Source organism: Dreissena polymorpha, chromosome 11, assembly GCF_020536995.1.
Source record: "Dreissena polymorpha isolate Duluth1 chromosome 11, UMN_Dpol_1.0, whole genome shotgun sequence".
Lineage (NCBI taxonomy): Eukaryota > Metazoa > Mollusca > Bivalvia > Myida > Dreissenidae > Dreissena > Dreissena polymorpha.
The window spans coordinates 17167851-17192746 of record NC_068365.1 but is presented as its reverse complement, the minus strand read 5'-3'; the positions used below and the strand labels follow the sequence as shown (position 1 = coordinate 17192746).

At 36.7% G+C, this 24896-nt stretch overlaps 1 protein-coding gene and 1 long non-coding RNA gene across 4 annotated transcripts; both read left to right on the top strand.

Annotated features, from left to right (window-relative positions):
* Positions 1-1232: 1232 nt before the first annotated feature.
* LOC127851031 (CDP-diacylglycerol--glycerol-3-phosphate 3-phosphatidyltransferase, mitochondrial-like) lies at positions 1233-21763 on the top strand. 3 transcript variants are annotated; one of them, XM_052384478.1, is made up of 9 exons: positions 1233-1319; positions 1801-2047; positions 6501-6578; positions 10539-10828; positions 11241-11419; positions 13411-13742; positions 15783-16008; positions 19313-19395; positions 20995-21763. In XM_052384478.1, exons 1-9 carry the CDS (start codon positions 1249-1251, stop codon positions 21112-21114), a joined length of 1626 nt encoding a protein of 541 aa, XP_052240438.1. In that variant the 5' UTR covers positions 1233-1248; the 3' UTR covers positions 21115-21763. The 3 variants fall into 3 exon arrangements, with proteins under 3 accessions (XP_052240438.1, XP_052240439.1, XP_052240440.1); XM_052384479.1 differs by lacking the exon at positions 1233-1319 and adding an exon at positions 1464-1585; XM_052384480.1 differs by lacking the exon at positions 1233-1319 and adding an exon at positions 1468-1513.
* On the top strand, positions 9422-10134 carry LOC127851053 (uncharacterized). The gene is made up of 2 exons (XR_008035632.1): positions 9422-9649; positions 9974-10134. It is a non-coding gene; the product is annotated as an uncharacterized LOC127851053 (long non-coding RNA).
* Positions 21764-24896: the final 3133 nt, after the last annotated feature.

The following is a 24896-nucleotide window of genomic DNA, read 5'->3' as shown; positions in this document are numbered from 1 at the left end:
GACATTAAACCACGAGGGCGTAGCCCGAGTGGTTTGATAACAAGCATCGGAACGACATACCGTTGGTTATTACCGCAATAACCAACGGTTACCCGTCGATTATTTCGATTCTAACGCGATTTCATTAAAAAGTTATCCGCGATTTAAAGGTTATAAATGAGAATTATATTAACCGAACGTCCTCCACTTTTCCGCAAAAATGTGACGTCACCACAACAATTACAATCAAATGACGTCGTCTTCATTCATAAACAGTGCGCGGACAATCAAAGTGACGTCACTTTAAACAACCGTTGGTATATCGGGGTAATAACCAACAGTAGTTTTCCTTCTTTGTATATAGAAAACAAGTCACGTGCCGTGGTAGAAACATCGTTAGTTCATTTTTAAACGTGGTCAATGAGAAGGCGAAATATTATTGGAAAGGTGAACTACAGTACTTGTTTATAGGTCACACTGAACAAAAAAAAACATTGTCGGTGCTCTCTTTATAAAAATGTCGGCCGAAAGCTTGAGGCTAGTCTAACGCGTGGCGTATACAGCCTTACGACAAGAGACGGATCACGCGTTTGGTATATCAAGGCAAGATGGCTCTCAAGAGAAATTAGTTCTTTCTTAGAAGCTACAGAGGGATTCCGAAGAAACTCTATGTTTCAGAATTGGACTTGACTGTTTAAAAGTTTTGCATTTTGCTTAATAACATTCGTCCACAGTTATGATACCAATAAAACACATTTGTACCGGTAATGATCAAGTACAATTTTTGAGTGCTTGATCATGCTTGGGAAAAAATGCATACTGTGACTAAGCATAGACATCAAGAAACGCCTGGTATCGTAGTATATGGGGAGGCGGAAAACTACAACGGGCGAGGCATGGTCAGTGGTGACAAAGACCTATAGATTAGTTTTTGGTGGTGATAACCCCAAAAAAGGGTTAGGGTTTGGGTTAGTGTTAGGGGTCGGGTTAGGGTTAGGGTTGGGTTTAGGCTAACCCAAACCCTAACCCGACCCCTAACACTAACCCAAACCCTAAACCTAACCCTCTAACCCCCCCCCCCCCCCCCCCTTGCGCAATACCATACCATGCCTCGCCCGTTGTAGTTTTCCGCCTCCCTAGTATATGTTTATTTAAAACATCCAAATGCTAAATGAACAATTCAGTATGTCGCAAAGAACTATGAAACCCAAAACTTGTTGTAAGTTAACCTTTTACGTTTCAGTAGACTTATTGACAACCGGATATAGTATGGCTGCTGTCAAATTTTTCGTATATAAACATATTGTTCGAGATGTTGCATCACTAAATAACTTTTTAAAGTGAGATATTTACTTGAACATGCAATATTTTATAGTTATTTCCAAACGGAATATAGTTTTAAAATTGTAGATAATGTTAAACGATGTTTGTTTACCAGTATCCGAATAATTGTCCGAAATACATATTCACACAATATCGATTTGTGAACTCGAAGTTCGAAGTTCACCTACTAATTCACTGTGGCATTTGATATGTATTATTGCATTGCCTGTCTTACGTGTTTACAGTACATGTCATAATCAGAACAATTGTGGCAACTTTAACAGTAATACTATTGTTGAGATAGAATATGTCTTTCAGTTTCAAACAAACTATCATGACTATGATCTTAATTGTCAATTGTTTAATTAAAAGATTGCAAATAATGCCTTGAAGGGTTGATATTTGCATACACATTTTTTTAATATTTTGTGTGTTGTTTTTTTTTTTGGGGGGGGGGGGAACTGAACTTTCATATATGTGTACTCTTATATATTTCAGATGCCTCAAGTTTTCTGCTGGGACGGTGTTAGCATCAGCACGATGTCTTCATTATGCAGCAATGGTTGACAACAACCCTGATAACTACCCAAACATGTCTCACCCAACCATGAGTGCAGCTGCTCAAAATCTTGACATAATTAAACAGAAGTTCTTATGGATTTCTGACCATGTTCCATGCTTTGGAATCCGAGGAGACAACATTACAGTGATTAAAGAGCCCGTGGAATTTTATAAGACTGTAATGGTACTGAAACAGTTTTAATAATTTATCATATCACAATTATTTCATCCAAAGATCTATATATAAACATGTTTAGATACAGGGCCCTCAATCTATCAAATCCGAATTTCGGCGGCAGGCCCCCATCTGAAAAGTATACTTTTTTCCCCTTTTTGGGGGGTGGGGGGGAAATTCCCCCTAAAAATTTTTTTTTTTTTTTTTTTTTTAATAGAAAGATGTGATTCAATTCATTATTGTTATATCTTAATTCTATTTCAATTTAATCTTTTCAAACATACTAAATTATGAAAAATGCAATGAATTTAGTGCAAACATATACAAATGTAATAATGAGAAAGTAAGTAAAAAATCCCCCAAAAAGGGAAACGCCGTGAAAATTCCCCCTCCTTAGGGCTGTGGACACCTTCCCCCAAAGTAGTGTGAGGGCGCTGAGATATTGTTGGTTCTTTGCTACATTAAACATTATCGCCACTATATTTTGTCACATGAAATAAGTTTCAGCCAGTATTTGTCCACTATAATGCAAATAATAATAATAAATTGTATTGACATATTTAAAGTAGTCTAAATAAACATCATCTTAACATAAACAACATGATGTAGCAGAAAAACCATTCCGGTAATCAAAATGAAAAATAGGAGATATTTATTTCACAACACTTAATTTCAACTCATTAACTGAAGTCAACATTGTTGCAAGCAGTCTTCGAATTAGCCTATAAGCCCGTAGCCTGAGTCGATTCTTGGGATGGTCGGTTGATCATAAATGCATATTTAATTGCCCGACCGGTCGATTGAATATTTTAGCGTAAAATAAAAAACAAAGTGAAAAAAATACATGAACACCGGTCAGCCACTTTGGGTTAAAGACATAATCAATGGAAGGAGTCGTTAGCCAATCAACACGTCTGAGTTCTATCTTACGGAGACTCCGGAGATGGATCAGTGCTTCCGTTAGCTTTTAAAAGTTGGAAGTCCTGGATTCCAAGCCAAAAATTGTGGACGTCCCAGACATACATTTTGTCCCACTTTTATTTCAGAATTTTAATATACATACATGTTCCAACTCTATCCATTACCCGATAATCCAGTATTATTACGAATTCTTTTTTACGGCCAATATTGACGTCTACAAATGTCCGCCATTTTAGGCAAGTGCATATACGAATTGAATTGCAGGATGGGGGAACTCCCATTGAACATGCATTAATCACGTGACCCAATTTGAGAGCATAGAGCACTGGTAATATTTAGTAATTACGACACATGAACGACTTAATTTAAAATGTTACATGTACCTCCTTTCAGAAAAGTTTGCGTAGGTGAAATAGAATTTCGGAGTATAAAAATGAGTCTTTCTGTAAATTTTACCGAGTACACTTCATTCCGAATTGCGACATAACTTGTCAGGTCATTCATGCATGTAGACCAATATGTATGCGTAGTTTGGCAATCTCAAAACACGTTATTTAACTACTTATTGCATTATGTGTTATGGTCGTTGATATAACAAAATACATTATTCAATTGTAGTATTTTCAAATGCGTATAATTAAACGTGTTATCCGAAATCATGTCCAGATTTTATTATTCACGGAAAGTTAAGAAAATTCTACCAACAAATATACATTTCTCGTGCATTGCGTGTACAGATGAAAATCATGCAAAAATTAGACTTCATGTACAACGCCTTGTCATTCTTCCTTGGGGAAAGCGTGGACTTAAATAAATATTTGATTGCTGAATAAAAACTTTGTAGCGCAGAGGTCGTTAATATTGTTGTATACAGCTTCACGTGGGGTCGGCATGTATTCGGCTGCCTGAGCGCTGATTGGCTGATGTGCTTACCAAGAAGGATTTGATTGACAGCTGGAAAAATCAATATTGGCCACACACTGAGAAAGTCATTGATAACAGTAGCTCTTAGTTAGGCGGAGTTAACGGTCTGAATAGCCCGATTTACTGTTGACATTTGTACGTGTTGTGTATTAGAAAATAGCGTACATGCGGATTATCGGACGTCCCAAGGACTTCCACCATGTGCATAATGGAAGTACGACTGCCGTTTTCGGGCGTAATTTACGCCCGGACATCCACTAACCGAATTTTATTATTGATTTTTTATTGGTTAGCGGATAGAAAAACAACTGACGACAAATCTTCGTACAAGTCAGCAAACGTTGCAAATGAAGAAGTTTGAGTGATCGATTAGCAAAATAAAGCACTGCAATAGCATATATTTAAGCAATATGTTAACAAAATTATATATTTATTACATATTTGCTAAGTAACTGGTTTTCATTTTTCTTGAATCATACGATATGCACATTTGATTTCATGTGCAAAAGACTTTCATATTCTCGGAATGTTATTTTCGGATACAGTTTTGTTTTTGTCGATTTAAATTTATTTTCGACATTCTTTATGAAAATGTCTATAGAATGATGAATACACATGCGGTGATACGGATGGTATGATTTATAATATTTCGCATTGTTTTCACCAGAAATTGCAACTAGAAAGACTTAAAAAGTACAATAGGTTAGGGCTCAGGGCGCTAACAAAACTGTAAGAAAATTGTTTCATGATTTAGGACAAATGTCCTGAAAAAATTTGACCATTTAGCCATTTGAGGAAACCTGCCCTGAGGATATTGGGGCCAATCTGAAACACTGAGATATGGAGATGTCCGGAGAGCATGCCTTTGCTGTTGTTATCAAAAATAAATAATACAGTCTGTTGAAAATGGGACAGGCAAATGTTTTTACTCATTAGAAGTTATTTCTGATTGGAAATGAATATTTTTGTTGCTCCGAGCAAAAAAAGTCATAAAATGTATGTTAACCTTTTCGGGCTATTGGTCTGAAATATTTAGGGTGAAGACTGGTCGCAAGTGTTTGCGAAAATACATGACAATATCAAAATAGCAGAGTGCTATATCCTCCTTTCAACATCCATTACATGTCAGAATTTTTCAGGTCCAAATCAGGACATGCCATAAAAAATGTCCAGACATTTGACCAAAAAGCGTGACACCTTAAACAACCAATCATACCACCTTTGCTGTAGTCAATAATCAGTATATTACTTTTAAAAAAACTCATAATTTCTGGCCAATATTGACAAAATGGGCTTAAGAATTTCATGGACACAAATGTTCTCCATTTTCTGGAAGTAAACACACATGTGCCTATGCGGATGACTCCATAAAGTGATATGTGGGGCATGCCTTTATTTTACATCCAATCAGAACACATGCCCCTATTGAACTTGTGTAAATCACGGAACTGGATGTGTGTGCATTTTGTTTTTAATCAACAAATCATCAATTAACTCTAAATTTAGATTGGTGCAAGATGTACAAACTTTTTTTCTGAAAATCAGTCGAAAAGGAAATTAAATTTATCACATCATTGTGTATCTATCAACACTCAATTTGTTTGATATAAAAAAATGGTGTTTTGACAGTTTTTTTAGCCTCAGGTGGTATTATACACAGAATACCACGTAATAGTATGTTTGAACTTGATTGGGCCATTAAGTACAAAAGCAGTTGGCTTTTAATTCACTACAATGTATCTATCGCTACCAATCAGGGAGTCCTATCATAAAAACACCATTGTGTGAATGCCTGATAAAATGTATGCCTCTCAAACAACATCTGTATTTGTTGAAATAAAAACTGTGTTCCCATTTTTATGTTCAAATTCACCATGAAATAGGACAATGTTTTAAAGTTTAGAAATCAGATCCAATACAAAATTGTGTATTTTCAAGCTTTAAATCAGCCTGGTTTTAAAATACTGAAAACTTGCATTTCTTACTAAAAATGTATCATTTATTTTTAAATTTGGCATTGGTTATTTGAATTAGAAATCAATATATTCCAAACTAAATCATTATAAAATAATTCAAAAGGTTAAAAAAATAACTAGTCCTGATTGAATAGGTTCCCCAGGGTGTTTGTGTCAAAGTCAAACCAAACGTGAAACAGATGCTGTGAACTCAACAATGATATTCCACAGTATGCTACTCTTGTCTTAGTGATTTCCAGTAATGTACCAAACCAAATTTCTTGAAATTCAGATACATGTAAGCACATTATACAACTCTACATTCTACAATTGTGTTGTCAGCAATAAAATTGTTGCCACTTTTGGAAATTTGTGGCAATTTGCGACAGTGGCAATTGGCAGCGAAACCCCTCGTTCAACTGTTAAATGTTCATTACTTCCTAACTTGCAAATGTTTTTGTTTTGTCTTAAGATAATAAATTAATTGTTAATTTATAATAAGTGGAATGCTTTTAGTGTTGTTTAACTAAATGAATTAAGATAACTGTCATAGTAAGCAGCACAGCACGTAATATTTTCACCAAACAAATAATTTTTTAAATAAAATTACCGTATGAACAAACAAAAAACCAGTGTTGAGATAATAAATTTCTCATTTGCAGGACATGTTCGCCCAAGCGCAACACCGCATCGTGATTGCCTCTCTGTACCTTGGAACTGGCGTCCTAGAGAAGCAACTGGTATGAAAAAGTCATGATTTTGATAACATAAATAACCCTTTACCACTTTAGTCACGTATTTGCACGCATTTGTACTGCCTTAGAAATTGGATGTTGGTCAGTCGGTCTGTAATTAGACCAGTTCGTTTCCGATTAATAAGTCTTCAACGAATTGACCAATTGGCTTGAAACTTTACGAGTGTATTGGCCTTGGACTGTATATGAGCTCTATTTAAATTGGTTTCACTAGGTCAAAGGTCAAGGTCACTCACAATAAGTGTGAAAATAGTTTCAGATCAATAACTCATCAACAAATCGATCGAAGAGCTTGATGCTTGACACGTGCATTGACCTTCGATAGTAGATGACCCCTATAGAAATTGGGGTCACTTGGTCAAAGGTAAAGGTCACTGTCACAATAAGTGTGAACATGGTTACTGATCAATAACTCGTAAACGAATTGACAAATTGGCTTGATACTTAACAAGTACATTGGCCTTGTACAGTAGATGACCCCTATAGAAATTGGGGTCACTAGGTCAGAGGTAACTATCACAATAAGTGTGAAAATCATTTCTGATCAATATCTTGTCAACGATTGACCGATTGGCTTGATACTTCCCATGTGCATTGGCTTTGGAAAGTTGATAACCCCTATGGAAATTGGGGTCACAAGGTCCAAGGTCATGGTCGCTGTGATTTTTAACCAGGTTTTCCAAAGCAAAAAACTGGTTATTAGATTGGCGATGTCAGCTGTTGGGCTGGCGGGCGGGCGGAACAAGCTTGTCCGGGCCATAACTTTGTCGTTCATTGTCAGATTTTAAAATTATTTGGCACATTTGTTCACCATCATTAGACGGTAAGTCCCGCGAAAGAATTACGTTGATATCTCCAAGGTCAAGGTCACAATTTGTGTTTGAGGTCAAAAATGGCCATATATGAGCTTGTCCGGGCCATAACTTTGTCGTTCATTGTCAGATTTTAAAATTATTTGGCACATTTGTTCACCATCATTAGAGGGTGTGTCGCGCGAAAGAATTACGTCGATATCTCCAAGGTCAAGGTCACAATTTGAGTTTGAAGGTCAAAAATGGCCATAAATGAGCTTGTCCGGGCCATAACTTTGTGATTCATTGTGAGATTTTAAAATCATTTGGCACCTTTGTTCACCATCATTAAACTGTGTGTCGCGAGAAAGAATCCGTCGATATCTTCAAGGTCAAGGTCACAATTTGAGTTTGAAGGTCAAAAATGGCCATAAATGAGCTTGTCTGGGCCATTACTATGTCATTTATTTTGACATTTTTAAGTAATTTGGCGCATTTGTTCACCAATATTGTCGTGCGAAAGAATTATGTCAGTATCTCCAAGGTCAAGGTCGCCACAACTAAAAATATATTGATTTTGAAACAACTATGTAACTATGCACATTTTGATTTTGAGTTGTCTCTCTTTATCATACTTTTTTTTCTAATTGAAATCAAAGTCAATTTTACACAAGGGGGTTAACAATACACATTTTGAATTATCTCCCTTTTTCAGACTTTTTCAACTGAAAACCTGGTTTTGTGACACATTGTCCCTTGTTAGTGTTAAATTAGTTTCCGTTCGATATGCCATCAAAGGATTGAGTGATGGGTGTCAAGGCCCTGTTTGGGGGGCATCTGTTTCCGACAGCGGAGCTCTTGTAAAAATGTTATATACATTATTTATTGTTACTTTGAATCAATGGTATGTTAGATCTTTGTTATTTCTCTCTTCCAAGAAGAGTGGGTATATTGTTTTGCTTGATGTCGATCAGTAGGTAGGTCGGTCTGTCGGTAGACCAGTTTGTTTCCGATCAATAACTTGTGAACAAATTGACCAATTGTCTTGATACTTCCCTTGTGCATGAGCCTTGCCAGTAGATGACCCCAATTTAAATTGGGATGACGAGGTCAAAGGTCACTGTAACACTCAATGTTAACATTGTTTCCGATCACCAACTTGTGAACGGATTGAACAATTAGTTTGATACTTCCCATGTGTATTGGTTTTTGCCAGTAGATGACCCTTATAGAAATTGGGGTCACTTTATCAAAGGTCAATTTCACTGTCCCTCAAAAATCGAAAATTGTTTCCCATCAATAACTTCTGAATGAAGAGACTGATTGGCTTGATACTTCCCATGTGCATTGGGGTTGGACAGTAGATGGCCCCTATTGAAATAAGGGTCTCTAGGTCAAAGGTCAATGTCACTGTCACATTGAGTGTGAAATCGTTTTTCATCAATAAAATGTCAGCTGATTAATTGGTTGGCTTGATACTTCCCATGTGCATTGCCCTTGGACAGTAGATGACCTCTATTGAAATTGGGGTCACGAGGACAGAGGTCACTGTCAATATAAGTGTAAAAATAGTTTCCAATCAATAACTGGTCAACCAATTGACCAATTGGCTTGAAACTTAACATCTGCATTGGCCCTAGACAGTAGATGACTCCTATTAACTTTGGGTCACTAGTTCAAAGCCCTGTTTAGGGGGGCATATGTCTCCCACTGCAGAACTCTTGTTTAGTCATGTTTAATTTAATATTATTGCTGTTTAACCTATTTACTGCTAATCATCTCGGCAAAAAAATATATAACAGTTGTGGTCAGTTGTTTTTGTGTCTACCACAGTTAAAATTGAAGGATTTTCGTCATAAAAAGGCATTTTTTCCAATAATGTTAAGTTAATTATGTTTGTCTTGTAAATCATTTATCTGATATATTAAGATGGTTTCTAGACGCAAGTTAATATTCCTTAAGTTCCTCTAGACTACCGTGTTGCAGGCTAATATGAGTATGAGTATGAGAAATTATATATTTTGTAAGGACTATTTTTAACCAGGTTTTCCGAAGGAAAAAAATGGTTATTAGATTGGCGAATGCGGGCGGGCAGGCTGGCTGGCTGGCAGGCTGGCGGAACAAGCTTGTCCGGGCCATAACTATGTCGTTCATTGTCAGATTTTAAAATCATTTGGCACATTTGTTCACCATCATTGGACGGTGTGTCGCGCGAAATAATTACGTCGATATCTCCAAGGTCAAGGTCACACTTTGAGTTCAAAGGTCAAAAATGGCCATAAATGAGCTTGTCCGAGCCATAACTATGTCGTTCATTGTCAGATTTTAAAATCATTTGGCACATTTGTTCACCATTATTGGACGGTGTGTCGCGCGAAATAATTACGTCGATATCTCCAAGGTCAAGGTCACACTTTGAGTTCAAAGGTCAAAAATGGCCATAAATGAGCTTGTCCGAGCCATAACTATGTCGTTCATTGTCAGATTTTAAAATCATTTGGCACATTTGTTCACCATCATTGGACGGTGTGTCACGCGAAATAATTACGTCGATATCTCCAAGGTCAAGGTCACACTTTGAGTTCAAAGGTCAAAAATGGCCATAAATGAGCTTGTCCTGGCCATAACTATGTCATTCATTGTGAGATTTTAAAATCATTTGGCACATTTGTTCACCATCATGGGACGGTGTGTCGCACGAAAGAATCACGTCAATATCTCCAATGTCAAGGTCGCCACGACTAAAAATAGATTTTTTTAAAAAACAAACTTACAAAGGGGGTTAATTTTGTTTGTTCATTTCAAAAGTTCAGTTTGAGTTTTCTCCCTTTATCAGATTTTTTTTTCACAATGAAATCCTGGTTTTGTGACAATTTTGTCCCTTGTTAAATTGATCATTGATTTGCCCCATGACATTTATAGAAACACTGTAGTCTGTTAGTCAGGAATGTAATACATTAGAAAATACTTCATACAAATCTTTCATTTGTATATCCGACTTACAACTTAAGTTCTCATTCGTCTCAGCTAAATAAAAAATAAATACTTCAGTTTTATTTTTACGCCTCGACCTATGCGTGGATAGACTTTTCACCGATTATAATGACATGTATGGGAAACTTTAACAAATAAATAAATAAATAACCTTTTGCAGGTTCAGAGTATAGAAACGGCATGTGAACAAGCAGTGGTCAGTGGCAATACAGACTTCCAGGTGCACATCCTGTTAGACTTTAACAGGGGCACTAGGGGAGGCCACTCTAGTTCAAGGTCTATGTTACTTCCCTTGGTCCAAAAGTACAAGGATTTGGTTCATGTACACTTGTACCACACGCCGGATCTGCGTGGACTTGTGAGGCGGTACCTGCCAGAAAGAATAAACGAGACTGTCGGACTGAACCACATGAAAATATACCTGGCTGATGATGACTTTGTTATAAGTGGGTAAGATTTTTAGCATGATTTAATTTACTTGCGTGGAAAACAATTCAATCTGGTAGCAGAAGTCCTTGTGCATTGTTGTTGACTCAACATGTATTTTGAGATTATGAACATTTGTGATCACAGTAAACATGGGGTTACCTCTAATGTTGGTATTCGTCTATAAGAATTGCATTTCAGATTAATTAGGATTTAAATGCTTTATTTAAGTAAACTGTAATTAAACATTCTATGAATTTTACTTCAAGTGTAAGTTCCTGGAACAGTTTTGTAAGTTATTAAATTTCACATTAAAATTAAAATTGGTTTGAAATGTTATTTGTGGCATCATATATGAATATGCTGTTAAAGTTTTATGAACATGGTTTTTTTGTCTGCTACTTGTATGTAGCTTATATTCTGTACACAAATGCAGGGCAAATCTCAGTGATTCCTACTTTACTGATCGTCAGGACCGCTACATAGCATTCCGTCAGTGCAGACACATGGCAGACTACTGGAGGGACATTGTGACCTCCACTGCGAGATTCTCCTTCCAGCTCCAGGGAGACAACTCTGTCACATACCCAACAAGCTCCCCGCACCCTTATGAAGGTACTGTGATGGTATTTACGAAAATACTTTGTAAAATATTTATTGAAATGAAATTTCAGATCAAAGCATTAATAGGAAGTCCTATATTTTCTGCTTATAAAAAGTAATTATCAATGATTTTAGCAATTATACTATTTGTATGAACATAAAATAGCTACAAACGAAAGGAATTTAATTTATTAACATAAATTTTCAATAAGGAGCTTTGTTTGTATAATTATTTTGTACGGTGAGCAGGTACTTGAATACCTGATCTGTGCCAGTTGGATCAAGGTCATATTCATTGTTACAAAACTAGCAAACACTTTCTCACAATAACTTGGATGGAGGTTTCGTACTGAACTTGTGTGTGTAGATTGCTCATTACACCTAACTTGAGAAAGTGCAATCCTTTAAATTAAAATACATTAATAAGCAAATTTCTAAAAGGTTGAAAACCTGCCTTGTTTCTTGTTTTCTCCATTATTTTCTGTGCCAATATTTGTACAACAGATTAAAACCTCCGTCACATACCAGCAAGTTTAAGCCAGGCCTTTGTGAGGTATTTGAACTCTTGATTTATATCTTCAGCACAGTTTTTTATGCCCCCGGTAGGGTGGCATATAGCAGTTGAACTGTCAGTCAGTCAGTATGTCAATCGGCCCGTCCGTTCAAACACTTTAATGGTCATAACTTTTGAAGTATTTAACATAGCAACTTGATAGTTGGCATGCATGTTCATCACATGGAGCTGCACATTTTGAGTGGTGAAAGGTGATGGTCAAGGTCATCCTTTAAGGTCAAATGTCTCATATATGGCGTCTGTCTGTCCGTCCGAGATTAACATTGGCCATAACTTTTTCACTATTAATGATAGCAACTTGATATTTGGCATGCATGCCTATCTCCTGGAGCTGAACATTTTGAGTGGCCAAAGGTGAAGGTCAAGGTCATCCTTCAAGGTCAAATGTCTAATATATGGTGTCTGTCCATCCGTCCGAAAACTTTAACATTGGCCATAACTTTTTCACTATTGATGATAGCAACTTGATATTTGGCATGCATGTGCATCTCATGGAGCTGCACATTTTGAGTGGTGAAAGGTGAAGGTCAAGGTCATCCTTCAAGGTCAAATGTCTAATATATGGCCTCTGTCCGTCAGTCCGAAAACTTTAACATTGGCCATAACTTTTTCATTATTGATGATAGCAACTTGATATTTGGCATGCATGTGTATCTCCTGAAGCTGAACATTTAGAGTGGTGAAAGGTGAAAATCAAGGTTATTCTTCAAGGTCAAATGTCAAATATTCTGTCTGTCCGAAAACATAAACATTGGCCATAACTTTTTAAATATTGAAGATAGCAACTTGATATTTGACATGCATGTGTATCTCATGGAGCTGCACATTTTGAGTGGTGAAAGGTCAAGGTCATCCATCAAGGTCAATGTCAAGGGTAAAATTTTGCAATATTGAAGATAGCAACTAGATATTTAAAATGCATGCGTATCTCATGGAGTTGCACATTTTTGAGTGGTGAAAGGTGAAGGTCATCCTTCAAGGTCAAAGGTTGAATAGATGGCTTCAAAATAGGGTGCATTGTGTTTCCGACAAACACATCTCTTGTTTATAGACAGACATGTTATTTTTTATTATTAAATGGGCTGTGAAAAGGGGGTTTAATGCATATGCGTAAAGTATCATCCCAGATTAGCCTGTGCAGTCCGCTAATCATGGACTACACTTTCCGCTTTTATGATATTTTCTGTTTAAAGAAAGTCTCTTCTTAGAAAAAATCTAGTTTGGGCGGAAAGTGTTGCCCAGATTAACCTGTGCGGACTGCACAAGCTAATCTGGGACGACACTTTATGCACATGCATTAAACCCCTTTTTCACAGAGTACAGCCCAATTAGTTAAAATTTTAATAATCTAGAATACTCTGTCCCTGAATTTGTGTGACTGCCATCTGTATTATGTTGCATTGATTCATCATATTCTGAACAATTGAAGGTCCAGATGGGGGTAAAGAATTTAAACACTTCGCCCATCAGTGTATAACATCTGTGAACAAAACCTGGAATACCAGAACTGACTCTTCAAGTTTCTGTGATCAATCCTCCATTGAACGAACTGGATATGACACATGGTTGTTTCCCTTGATACAAATGGGACCTTTCCAAATTGGTGATGATGAATTTGTTACTGAACAATTGTTTAGAAAGGCTCAATCAAGTGACAAGTTAGTTTTAGCATCAGGATATTTCAATTTGACAAGAAACTACCTGGACGTAATACTCAAGGAATCGTCAGGAAATTTTGACATCTTAACAGCATCACCTGAGGTAAAAAAATTTAGGTATCGAGTTTCTATTTACTGTTTTTTCTTGTGTATAATCGTGCCCTTACTATCAATCACAACTGTTAACTTAGAAGCATTCTTTAATTCAACTGATATTCATATCTACCGGTATTTGTAACATGTGCAGTGCATGTCAGTAATAGTAAAACCATGTCCATCGTGTCCATTAATCAGGAACTTACAGTGACTTTTCCCCTTCTTTATTAAGTACCGGTAAAAGGTCTTTTCCTAATTAAAAAAAACTACATAATTTTCAATGGCTGTCTGAAATTTTCCCAAAAGGAAGGCAAATTCCGTCAATTTTGTTCCAAAAGTGCATTATCTGCAAGTAAACAAATAAGAGCACTTACACTGAACATTTTAAGCCAAATTGAATGTAATTCAAGATTTGAGTTGACTATTGCTTTTGATACCAAGCAATTAAAAAACCTACAATTTTCCTAATTTCAGGTTTGTTCCCGCTAATTTTTAGCTTGGCTGTTTTCTGAGAAAACCCGAGCTATTGTCATAGCCAGCTCGTCGTTTGCCGTCCCCGTCGTGCTAAAACCTTAACATTTTGGCCATAACTTTTTAAATATTGAAGATAGCAACTTGATATTTGGCATGCATGTGTATCTTAAAGAGCTACACATTTTGAGTGGTAAAATTTCAAGGTGAACATCATCCTTCAAGGTCTAGGGTCGAAAAAACTAAGTCAAGGGAAGTAATAAGCTTTAAATGGACATAGTTATCTGACCTGCCCACGTATATATTTTTGTTGAATAAATCAAAGCGGCGCAGTAGGCGGCATTGTCTTTCTGACAAACACATTGTGGTAAAAGGTCAACGTCAAGGTCATCCTTCAAGGTCTACGGTAAAAAATACACATTTAAGGGAAGTAATAAGCTTTAAAGGTAGATAATTATTTAATATTGAACATAGCCACATCATATATTTGGCATGCATGTGTATCTCATGGAGCTGCAAATTTTGAGTGGTGAAACTACAGTCACGGTAGTGGCTTTTAATTATTTGCTACTAAAAATAGAGATTTGTTAGAGACAATTATTTTCAAGGGAAGTATTTTATATAATTATAAATCTCATATTATATATTTCCTTACCAAGAATTGAAGTTCTTTTCACAGTTACTGTACAGATGTATTATTTTGATTATTTATAAGTCAAAAGATTGATTTGTCAAAGTGTTTTTTTTAAATGATATAATTATCATTTCTTTCATGTACTTAGTTGTAAATAGTAGTGTTCGTTACATACCTGTGGACTTATGTCCATAGATAAATGATGAACTCTGGCTATGATCTCTTTGACTTGGTTGTTTTTGAATGTCTACAGAACCCCCTCCCCGGTTTGTTTTGATAAAATCCAAGGGAAGTAATAAGCTTTAAAGGGAGATAATTTCTATACCTGCCAAATGATAAATAGAAATTTTATTTCAAAGTGGCGCATTAGGGAGAATTGTGTTTCTGACGAACACATCTCTTGTTGGGTCATTAGGTCAAAGGTCAAGGTCACTGTGACCTCTAAAAAAAAAAAATCTGACAAGCTTTTGCAGCCGAGTGTGGCCCCCGTTATGCGGTGCTCTTGTTCCCAATTGGTATGGTACAGGTACTTTTCCCAATTGGGGAAGAAAAACTGCTGTGCCATCATTTTGGATTTAAGTCTAAGTTGAATTTCATCACTCATTGCTCCCAAGAAATACGTCTTCCCTTAACCATGTAGATGTGAGCCTCATTCTGGGAAAACGGGGTTTATTGCACATGCGTACATTTTTGTCCCAGATCAGCCTGTGCACTCGGCAGGGGCGACTTTTTCAGCTTTTGTGTTATTTTCGTTTAAAGGAAGATCCTTCTTAGCAAAAAATCTTGTTTATGCTGAAAGTGCCATCCCTAATTAACCTTTGGAAAGTGAACAGGCTAATCTGGGGTGACACTTTTTGCACAAACATTAAGTCCCATTTTCTCAGAGCGAGGTTTATTATCTCATTGAATTTTCTGTGAGTTTGGACCATGTTCTACCTGTAGGCAAATGGGTTCCACGGAGCTACAGGCATATCCCAATACATTCCTGCAGTGTACACACTGATAGCTAGTCAATTCCATGGAGAAGTTCGCCATGCGAAACAGGAGGAGCGCATAGCCCTTTACGAGTATTCCCGGCCCTACTGGACATTTCACGGCAAGGGGCTGTGGTACTATGTGGACCCTTCTAGATTTCCCGTGCTTACTCTGATTGGATCGCCAAATTTTGGTAAAATATGAATGTTAAAATTCATGCTGTTAAATTTGAAGTTTTTCTTTTACCTGATATATTATTTCATTGGTTTGTTTTCATTTATTATTTTATATTAAATAATTGGTTAGTGTAAAATGAAGAATAAACAAGGCTTAGCAAATCCCAACCTCAGGCAGCCTTACGCCCTCACGGAGTAGGGTGTTCAGCATTGCATTTGTCAGTACCTACATACTTCCTTAAGCTTTTAGTTTGAACTCCTCTTGTACTACTAGGTAGATGGCCCTCAAACTTTAACAATTGCATTAACTTAATGTGTAGATAATCCTTAAGAAAGGCATATGTAGACTGTGATGATTTTTAGCTCACCTGAGCACAACGTGCTCATGGTGAGCTATTGTGATCGCCTTTTGTCCGTCGTGCGTCGTCAACATTTACCTTGTTAACACTCTAAAGGTCACATGTATTGTCCAATCTTCATGAAACTTGGTTAGAACATGTGTCTCAATAATATCTTGGACGAGTTTGAAAATGGTTCCGGTTGGTTGAAAAACATGGCTGCCAGGGGGCGTGGCAGTTTTCCTCATATGGCTACAGTAAAACCTTGTTAACACTCTAGAAGTCACATTTTTAGTCCAATCTTCATGAAACTTTGTCAGAACATGTGTCCCAATAATATCTTGGACGAGTTCGAAAATGGTTCCGGTTGGTTGAAAAACATGGCCGCCAGGGGGCGTGGCAGTTTTCCTTATATGGCTTTAGTAAAACCTTGTTAACACTCTAGAAGTCACATTTTTAGTCCAATCTTCATGAAACTTTGTCAGAACATGTGTCCAAATAATATCTTGGATGAGTTCGAAAATAGTTCCGGTTGGTTGAAAAACATGGCCGCCAGGGCATGGCAGTTTTCCTTATATGGCTATAGTAAAACCTTGTTAACACTCTAAAAGTCACATTTTTAGTCCAATCTTCATGAAACTTGGTCAAAACATGTGTCCCAATAATATCTTGGACGAGTTCGAAAATGGTTCCAGTTGAATGAAAAACATGGCCGCCATGGGGCGGGGCAGTTTTCCTTATATGGCTTTACTGTATGGTAAAACCTTGTTAACACTCTAGAAGTCACATTTGTGGTCCAATGCTCATGAAACTTGATCAGAATATTTGAACTAATGATATCTGGGCTAAGTTCAAAAATGGTTGAGATCCGTTAAAAAACATGGCCGCAAGGGGGCGTGGCATTTTTTCTTAAATGGCTATTTACTACAAAACCTTGTTAACACTCTAGAAGTCACATTTATTATCCAATCTTTATGAAACTTGATCAGAACATTTGTTCTAACAATAGCTCGAGTGAGTTTGAAAAATGGTTATGGTTCGTTGAAAAACATGGCCGCCAGGGGGGGGGGGCAGTTGTCCTTTTATGGCTTTAGTGAAAACTTGTTGACACTATATTAGCCACATTTATTGGCCAATCTTCATGAAACTTGGTCAGTACATTTGTCCTAATGAAATTTTGCCAGAGATTGAAGCTGGGTCATATGAGCTCAAAAACTAGGTCACAAGGTCAAATATAGAAAAAAAACATGTTAAAAGTCACTTTTTTGGTCGAAAATAATCTTCATGAATCAGCTTGCATTTTTTTCAGAATAGTCTAGTTCCTTTGGCTTTCAGGTGAGCGCCTTAGGGCCTGATGACCCTCTTGTTTGAAGAATTATTTTCTGTCTTTCTGTTTTTTCACTGTAAAATATTGTCAATATATGGTGGTCTGAAGCGTTTGCTTTCAACGCTTTTTTAACTAATGAGTGGATCTTGCTCAAACGTATAAAGCTGATAACCTTGATTTGTACATAATGGTGAACCTTCGAGTGTAGATAATGGTGAACCTTGACATGTAGATAATGGTGAACCTTAAGTGTAAATAATAGTGAACCTTGACATGTAGATAATGGTGAACCTTGAAGTGTAGATCATAGTGAACCTTCACGTGTAGATAATGGTGAACCTTGAAGTGTAGATAATGGTAAACCATGAAGTTTAGATAATGGTGAACCTTGAAGAGTAGAGGATGGTGAACATTAAAGTGTAGATAATGGTGAATCATGAAGTGTAGATAATGGTGAACCTTCAAGTGTAGATAATGGTGAACCATGACATGTAGATAATGGGGAACCTTGAAGTGTAGATAAGGTGAACCATGAAATGTAGATAATGGTGAACCTTGACATGTAGATAATGGAGAACCTTGGCATGTAGATAATGGTGCACCTTGAAGTGTAGATAATGGTGAACCTTGACATGTAGATAATGGTGAACATTGAAGTGTAGGTAATGATGAACATTGAAGTGAAGATAATGTTGAACATTCAAGTGTAGATAATTTTGAACCTTGAAGAATAGATACTTTTAAAATGTAGATACTGTTGAACCTTGAAGTGTAGATAATGATAAACCTGTAAGTGTGGATAATAACTTTGAAGTGTAGATAATGGTGAACCTTGAAGTGTAGATAATAGTGAATTTTGAAGTGTAGATAATGTTGAACCTTGAAGAGTAAGTAATAGTGAACCTTAAAGTGTAAAAAATGGTGAACATTGAAGTGTAGATAATGGGTAATCTTTAAGTGTAGAAAATGATGAACATTTATGTGAAGATAATCGTTAACCTTCAAGTGTAGATAATGGTGAAATTTGGAGTGTAGATAATGGTGAACCTTGGAGTGTAGGTAGTTGTGACTTAAAAAGAATGAGGTGTGACAACTGGGACCAGTTTTATTAATAAGTCAATTGTCTTCTCTAGAATAGACAAGTGATTTTTCTTTGTACAAACTTGTGTTTTCAAGGCATCAGTGTCTGTGAAACATTTATTATTTCCATTTTTTTATTTATACCAATAATTCTTCCTTTTAGGATACATGATAGAGAACATCTAATTTTTTTAAAGAGCAGTGATTCCAACAAAAATGAACAAGATGACGAATGCTTACTTTTATAATTAATGTCCACTTGATTCGAATAATTCTTCATTTATCCCTCACATTGCTTTTTTGTCAATGTAAGTGTAATGTTTGGAGGTGTTACCTTATGGATTGTAGTAGCTAGTGGTTGATAAGTGCATATTTCTAGTTGTTGACATAATATCAAACATAGAATATTAAGTTGCAAAGTTACAAAGCAATAATGATTAAAATCGTTAAATGCTTGAGGATTGAATTTTAAAACTTTTTTTTTTCATCTTACTTCCTATGCTGAACTTATGCAAACTTGATGACAACTTGAGACTTATAGTAAGCAAGTAAATGTGATTATGTTGTTCTTTTCAGGGTACCGTTCAGTGTACAGGGACTTGGAGTGTCAAGTTGCTGTGGTTACAGCTAACCCAGCCCTGCAGCTTCAACTTAAACAGGTTCGTTAGACAGTTTGTGAAATAAGCCTCGATCTGGGAAAATGGGGTTTAAAGGGATCTATCTTTTCACGTTTTGGTAAATTGACAAAATTAAAAAAAGTTGTTTCAGATTCACAAATTTTCGTTTTAGTTATGATATTTGTGAGGAAACCGTTATAGTGAATATTTACCATGGTCTAATATAGCCATTATATGCATCTTTTGACGATTTAAAAACCTGAAAATTATAAAGCGTTGCAACGCGAAGCGATTGAATAATTTGGAGAGCTCTGTTGTTGTCATTTAATTTTGTGAAACTACGAAGATTGCTTATATAAGGTATAAAATATGTCACTCATACATACTTGGCAGGATGGCCAAGTGGTCTAATTGTTTTTTACTCCAGGACTGCGGGGGTCACTGGTTCGAGCTCTGCTGCGGGTTACTTTTTTTTCCTTTTTTTAATTTTATTCTTGATTTTTTACTGGAGCTTTTTAGATCCAATGTTTACATTTATGAGTATAAGGCATTTAATGACAAACTTCATAACACGCCCAAATATGTGAAAAGGCCCCTTAATGCAGATAAGGGACACAATTTTAGGAATGTGCAATAACCTTTACACAGAGCAAGGCTAAATTCTAATTGTGATGGTGAAAATGGTTTTTATTCTCAATGATTTATTTGTCTCATAAAAATGCTCTGATAAAAATCCTTATTCTAAGGTATTCTTGTCACTGCTTTTGGAAAGTATTTTGTAGTTGTAATTTGCAAAGAAGAAATTGTATGTGTGTGTCTTTCCCAAAACTTTAACCTCGGTCATAACTTTTGCAATATTGATGAAAGCAACTTGATTACTTTATTGATGAAAGCAACTTGATATTTGGCATGCAAGTGTTTCTCATGGAGTTGCACATTTTGAGTGGTGAAAGGTCAAAGTCAAGGTCATCCTTCAAGGTCTAAGGTCAAATATATGGCTTCAAAGCCGCGCAGTTGGGGGCATTGTGTTTCACAAACACAGCTCTTGTTTAACATTGATTCTTTCACAAGCTATAACACGTGTCTATTAGTGAAACATAGGTTAGCAGTGACCCTAAACATGCTGAAAACAGTCTATTATGTAAAGTTGGAATACGACATTAATTCTAGAATGGACTGTTTCAGCACCGTATAGGCAAGCCCCCTTTGCTCATACACTGTATGTGCAAAGCAAACCCCCTTTGCTCATGCACCGCATTTGTATGAGCAAAGGCGGTTTGCCCATGCGATGGATGAGCAAAGGGGGTTTGCCCATGCGGTGCATTAGCAAAGGGGGGTTTGCCCATGCGGTGTATGAGCTAAACAGGGGTTTGCCCATGCAGTGCATGAGCAAATTTCCATCTATTTTAAATTGATAACTCTATAATTTATGGCTTTAATCTTTGTTTTTATGACCAATGACATTTGCATGGTCAAAACCAAGCAAATAAAGCTGAAACAGTCCATTCTAGAATTAATGTCATATTCCAACTTTACATAATAGACTGTTTGAATCAGATTGAAATAATTGGTTAATAATCTAAATTTAGTTTTATCTGATTGAAAGTTTAGTTGTCAGAAGTATGTTGATTGATATTTCAGGAGAATGATCGACTGTCGGAGCAATGTGAGGCAGTTACTGAGGCAACGTTTCAACATGCAGACAGGGCTGTACCACTGATACCACGACTGTTCACTAGCATTATCAAACACTACTTCTGATACATGTGTTGTTAAATAAGACTCATCCAACACTTTTTAGCTCAACTATTATATATGAAATATATATAGTGGAGCTATCCTACTCACCCCGACGTCGGCGTGTGCGTTGGCGTTTGCGTGCAAATGTTAAAGTTTGCGTACTACCCCAAATATTTTCAATGTCCCTTGACATATTGCTTTCATATTTTGCATACTTGTTAACCAACATTACCCCAACCTATAAACAAGAGCAGACCACTGTATCAAGCATTTTGACAGAATTATTGCCCCTTTTATACTTAGAATATGCATATTATTGATAAATCAATGTTAAAGTTTGCGTACTACCCCAAATATTTCCTATGTCCCTTGACATATTGCTTTCATATTTTGCATACTTGTTTACCAACATGACCCCAACCTATAAACAAGAGCAGACTACTGTATCAAGCATTTTGACAGAATTATTGCCCCTTTTATACTTAGAATATGCATATTATTGATAAATCTATGTTAAAGTTTGCATACTACCCCAAATATTTTCAATGTCCCTTGACATATTGCTTTCATATTTTGCATACTTGTTAACCAACATTACCCCAACCTATAAACAAGAGCAGACCACTGTATCAAGCATTTTGACAGAATTATTGCCCCTTTTATACTTAGAATATGCATATTATTGATAAATCAATGTTAAAATTGCGTACTACCCCAAATATTTCCTATGTCCCTTGACATAGTGCTTTCATATTTTGCATACTTGTTTACCAACATGACCGCAACCTATAAACAAGAGCAGACCACTGTATCAAGCATTTTGACAGAATTATTGCCCCTTTTATACTTAGAATATGCATATTATTGATAAATCTATGTTAAAGTTTGCGTACTACCCCAAATATTTCCTATGTCCCTTGACATATTGCTTTCATATTTTACATACTTGTTCACCAACATGACTCCAACCTATAAACAAGAGCAGACAACTTATCAAGCATTTTGACAGAATTATTGCCCCTTTTGTACTTAGATAATTGAACATTTTGCTTACATTGCCATAACTTCTTTATTTATGATCAAATTTTATTAATACTTTGACAAAACAACACTTACCTGAATGCCACAATGGATTCCACCCAAACAATACCCCACGCTCCACGCCCCAACCCAGAATCCCTGCCCCCCCCCACCCCCCCCCCCAATTTTTTTATTTTTCTTGTTTTATTTTTTAAAGATCATCTAATAAATGACCACACCCCACAATATACCCCCCTCTCAACCCCCCTACCCCCTCCTCCCCCCATTTTTTTTTCCTTTTTAATTTTGAAAGATCGTCTAATAAATGACCACACCCCACATTATACCCCCCTCTTAACCCCCCCCTACCATCCCTCCCCCCCCAAAATTAAAAAAAAAATGTCTTTTCCTATTTTTATTTTAGCTCGACTATTATATATGAAATATATATAGTGGAGCTATCCTACTCACCACGGCGTCGGTGTTTTCGTGCCGTTAGCGTAAGCGTGCAAATGTTAAAGTTTTCGTACTACAGTACCCCAATAATTTTCATTGTCCCTTGACATATTGCTTTCATATTTTGCATACTTGTTTACCAACATCACCCCAACCTATAAACAAGAGCAGACAACTCCCAAATTGGATTCCACCCAAACAATACCCCACGCCCCAACCCAGAATCCCTGCCCACCCCCACCTCCCCCCAATAATTTATTTTTTAAAGATCATCTAATAAATGACCACACCCCACATTATACCCCCCTCTCACCCCCCCTACCCCCCCCCCCAAATTTTTTTATTTTTTCCTTCTTTTATTTTTGAAAGATTGTCTAATAAATGACCACACCCCACATTATACCCCCTCTCAAACCCCCCCCCCCCCAAAAAAAATTTTTTTTTTTTCCTTTTTTTATTTTTGAAAGATCGTCTAATAAATTATTGAATATGAACAATTTCCCCAAGATGGCTTACGTTATACTGTCAAGCACTCGAATAGTCGAGCACGCTGTCCTCTGACAGCTCTTGTTAGGTCACAAGGTCAAAGGTCATGGTCACAGTGACTCGAAATAGTAAAATGGTTTCCGGATGATAACTCAAAAATGCTTATGCCTAGGATCATGAAACTTCATAGGTACATTGATCATGACTGGCAGATTACCCCTATTGATTTTCAGGACACTAGGTCAAAGGTCAAGGTGACAGTATCTCGAAAGAGTACAATGGTTTCCGGATGATATCTTACATTAGGTCAAAGGTCAAGGTAACAGTGACAAAAAACGTATTCACACAATGGCTGCCACTACAACTGACAGCCCATATGGGGGGGCATGCATATTTTACAAACAGCCCTTGTTTAGTAAGTCAAGTAATGTAAATATAAAAGATAGTAGGGGTGTGTAATAAGCTTGTTTTTTATGCTCCCCAAAAAATTTTGGAGGAAGCATATAGTCGCCGCTTCGTCTGTCCGTGCATGTGTCCGTCCGTCCGTGCACAATTTTTGTCCAGGCTATTTCTCAGCAATAAATGACCGAAATTCAATTAAACTTTATGGGAAGCTTCACTACCAAGAGGAGATGTGCATATTATCAGCCGGTTCTGGTCGGATGATTTTTTTACAGAGTTATGGCCCTTTGAAAATTTCAATTAACTGTACATATAGTGCAATTCTTTTCCGGGATATTTCTCAGCAACTAATGACCGGAATTCAATGAAACTTTATGGGAAGCTTCACTACCAAGAGGACATGTGCATATTATCAGCGGGTTCTAGTCAGATGATTTTTCACAGAGTTATGGCCCTTTGAAATTTTCCATTAACTGTACAAATAGTGCAATGCTTGTCCGGGCGATTTCTCAGCAACTAATTACTGGAAATTAAAGAAACTTTATGGGAAGCTTCACTACCAAGAGGAGATGTGCATATTATCAGCCGGTTCTGGTCGGATAATTTTTCACATACTTATGGCTCTTTGAAATTTTCCATTGTACACATAGTGCAATTCTTGTCAGAGCTATTTCTCAGCAACTTATAACGGGAATTCAATGAAACTTTATGGGAAGCTTCACTACCAACAGGAGATGTGCATATTATCAGCCGGTTATGGTAAGATGATTTTTTACAGAGATATGACCCTTTGAAATGTTCCATTAACTGTACATATAGTGCAATTCTTGTCCGGGCTATTTCTCAGCAACTAATGACCGGAATTCATTGAAACTGTATGGGAAGCTTTACTACGAAAAGGAGATGTGCATTTTATCAGCCAGTTCTGGTCAAATGATTTTCACAGAGTTATGGCCCTTTGAAATTTTCCATTAACTGTACATATAGTGCAATTCTTGTCCGGGCTATTTCTCAGCAACTAATGACTGTAATTCAATGAAACTTTATAGAAATCTTCACCACCAAGAGGAGCTGTGCATATTACCAGCTTGTTCTCGTCGGATGATTTTTCACATAGTTATGGCCCTTTGAAATTTTCCATTGTACATATATTGCAATTCTTGTCTGAGCTATTTCTCAGCAACTTATTACCGGAATTCAATAAAACTTTATGGGAAGTTTCAATACCAACAGGAGATGTGCATATTATCAGCGGGTTATGGTCGGATGATTTTTCACAGAGTTATGGCCCTTTGAATTTTTCTATAAACTGTACATATAGTGCAATTCTTGCCCGGGCTATTTCTCCCCAACTACTGACTGGAATTCAATGAGGCTTTATGGGAAGCTTAACTACCTTGAGCAGATGCTCATGTTATTTGTGGGTTCTGGTTAGATGA